The 2,500-nt window shown below is 33.7% G+C and overlaps 1 protein-coding gene across 1 annotated transcript in view; it reads right to left on the bottom strand.

The window, feature by feature from the left end:
* LOC119576719 overlaps positions 1–2,500 on the bottom strand; it is a 70,707-nt gene that overhangs the window by 2,028 nt on the left and 66,179 nt on the right. Inside the window, exon 6 of the mRNA XM_037924368.1 lies at positions 773–956. Within this exon, the coding sequence (XP_037780296.1) occupies positions 773–956 (184 nt within the window). The remainder of the gene's footprint in view (positions 1–772; positions 957–2,500) is intronic.

A 2,500-nucleotide genomic window follows, 5' to 3' on the forward strand; every position in this document is an offset into this window, starting at 1 on the left:
GGATCCGGTATAACAGAATACATGTAACGAAATAAATGAATAAACAGATCAGAATAGATAATAAATATAAGGTTGGTCCTTGAGCAAACCTATGAGTGGTCGAAGTCCTATTCTTTATTTCAAAAACCATCATAAACTGAAGCTACCGTTGATTTTATCTGAAGATGGTCATAACATTATTTCAAATATATGATGACTCAAATAATCCACATATTGTAGGTAAGGTTCTGAATGATAGCACGAAATCTTCCACACATATTCTGGAGATTTACTCGACTATATTACAGATTCATAAACTTTTAAACAGATTCTTTTATATATCATTGACTGCATAAAGGTTATATCTGGTGATAAGTATAAATAATCACTATACATATCTATTAGGGTATACATTCCAGATTTTCTATCCCACGTATGTTAAAGCATGTAAAACAAAGCTATAAATACTTTTACGGAAATATTTATAGGAATGGTAAACATGGCATATATTCTAACATACGCACATAGATTGAAATATCAATACACACACACACACACACACACACACACACACACACACACACACACACACACACACACACACACAAGAGAGTATATATATGTGTATATATATATATATATATATATATAATATATATATATATATATATATATATATATGTATGTATATGTATATATATATGATAATGCACTTAAGCACGGACGCTAAGAAATACGTACAAACCTGTCACGTAGTGCAAATGCAGACTGGAGGTAAAGCAAATCCCTTTACTTCCCGTGCAATCTGCACCCTCTTGAACACTCCCAGCTCCAAGTGGCGCCCTAGACTACAATAACCACGGGTTTTATAACACAATAATGAAAAGGAATATACCAAGCCTAGATCTGGTGCACGAGGCGTCGGCGCATTACCGAGGAAGGGGCCGGAGAGCACCGGGCGAAGAGTGACTAAAAGGCTAATAAAGTTTAGGCGCCGTAAAGAACAGTAATGCCAGAGTTGTGTGCGGGGAATGGAGGAATTATTTCTCTCTCTCTCTCTCTCTTTCTTTTTGTTTTCTGTTTTGTTTGCTTAATTCATTTATCTTATAATCGGATTGTTGCGGCTGCCTTGCTGTTGATAAGGTTTGTATTATTATTGTTATTGAAAGTATTTGGTTTAATTATCATAATTTCCCTATTCTTCCTCTTCCTTCCTTCTATTCCTTCTGTCGTTTTCATCATCATCATTATCATCATCATCATCATCATTATCATCATCATCATCATCATCATCATCATCATCATCATCATCATCATCATCATCATCATCATCATCATCATCATCATCATCATCATCATCATTATCATTATCGCTATTCACTGCCATCATCAATACGCATCACCATCACCATTGCCATTCATTCTCACCATCAACAGTTTATCGTCATTACGGCAATAATCGTTTCTAAAATCATACCAAATATTTCAGCATTTCGAACATAAACATTTCATTACGATCATTACCATAATTATCATTTCCATTATCAATAATGATATTAGTATTATCATATGAACAGTATGTGTGTGTTTGAGTGCACGGATGGATTATACATAATTGATGCTAGTTAAAACCTGAAGTTGGTGTCATTTTATCACGCGAACAATTCCATATATACAAATTAAAATATGTTCTGTGATATGTTAAGGAATAATAAACACAAAAAATCGTAGTCCTTTTTTGGAAAATATATTACATATATTTACAAAATATTACATATAAGGCATATAAAACAACTGACACTTTGTGCAACCAACGTTGATATAACCATGGTTATATGAAACTTAATACGACATATGATACCTTTATATACATTTATCTGTTCAGTTGCTTGGTGTGTGTGTGTGTGTGTGTGTGTGTGTATGTGTGTGTGTGTGTGTGTGTGTGTGTGTGTGTGTGTGTGTGTGTGTGTGTGTGTGTGTGTGTGTGTGTGTGTATGTGTGTGTGTGTGTGTGTGTGTGTGTGTGTGTGTATGTGTGTGTGTGTATGTTTTAGTATGTCATTGCGTTTATGTATCTCTGTATTTGTGATATATTTTGATACTGTATTCTTGTTATTTACCTGTGTATTATAAAGGCATATACAATAAAATTAAATGTCTTCAGGTGAATTATAACTGTACTTAACGTCCTCAGAAACATGCCTGACACGCGTCATATGTTTGTGTTTGTAAAAATGAAGATATGTGTATTTCTAACATTGGCATAGATCTGTACGTGCAAAGATTGCACATGTGCATTTAACAGATATTGAAAAATGGTTGATAACTCAACATATCAAATAAATCTACATTTATATCAACATATGGATAAAAACAACAATACATATATTCTCCCATGACGGGAGTCAGACTCGTGTATATTATATTCATATTACGAAATGCTAAGAGTTATCGAAAAACTCGATCATTAATCCATCCATCCTTGTCCACTTTATCTTCCCTTTGGTCTGGACACATCTGTG

This window comes from Penaeus monodon, chromosome 1 (assembly GCF_015228065.2).
Source record: "Penaeus monodon isolate SGIC_2016 chromosome 1, NSTDA_Pmon_1, whole genome shotgun sequence".
In the NCBI taxonomy this organism is placed as follows: Eukaryota; Metazoa; Arthropoda; class Malacostraca; order Decapoda; family Penaeidae; genus Penaeus; species Penaeus monodon.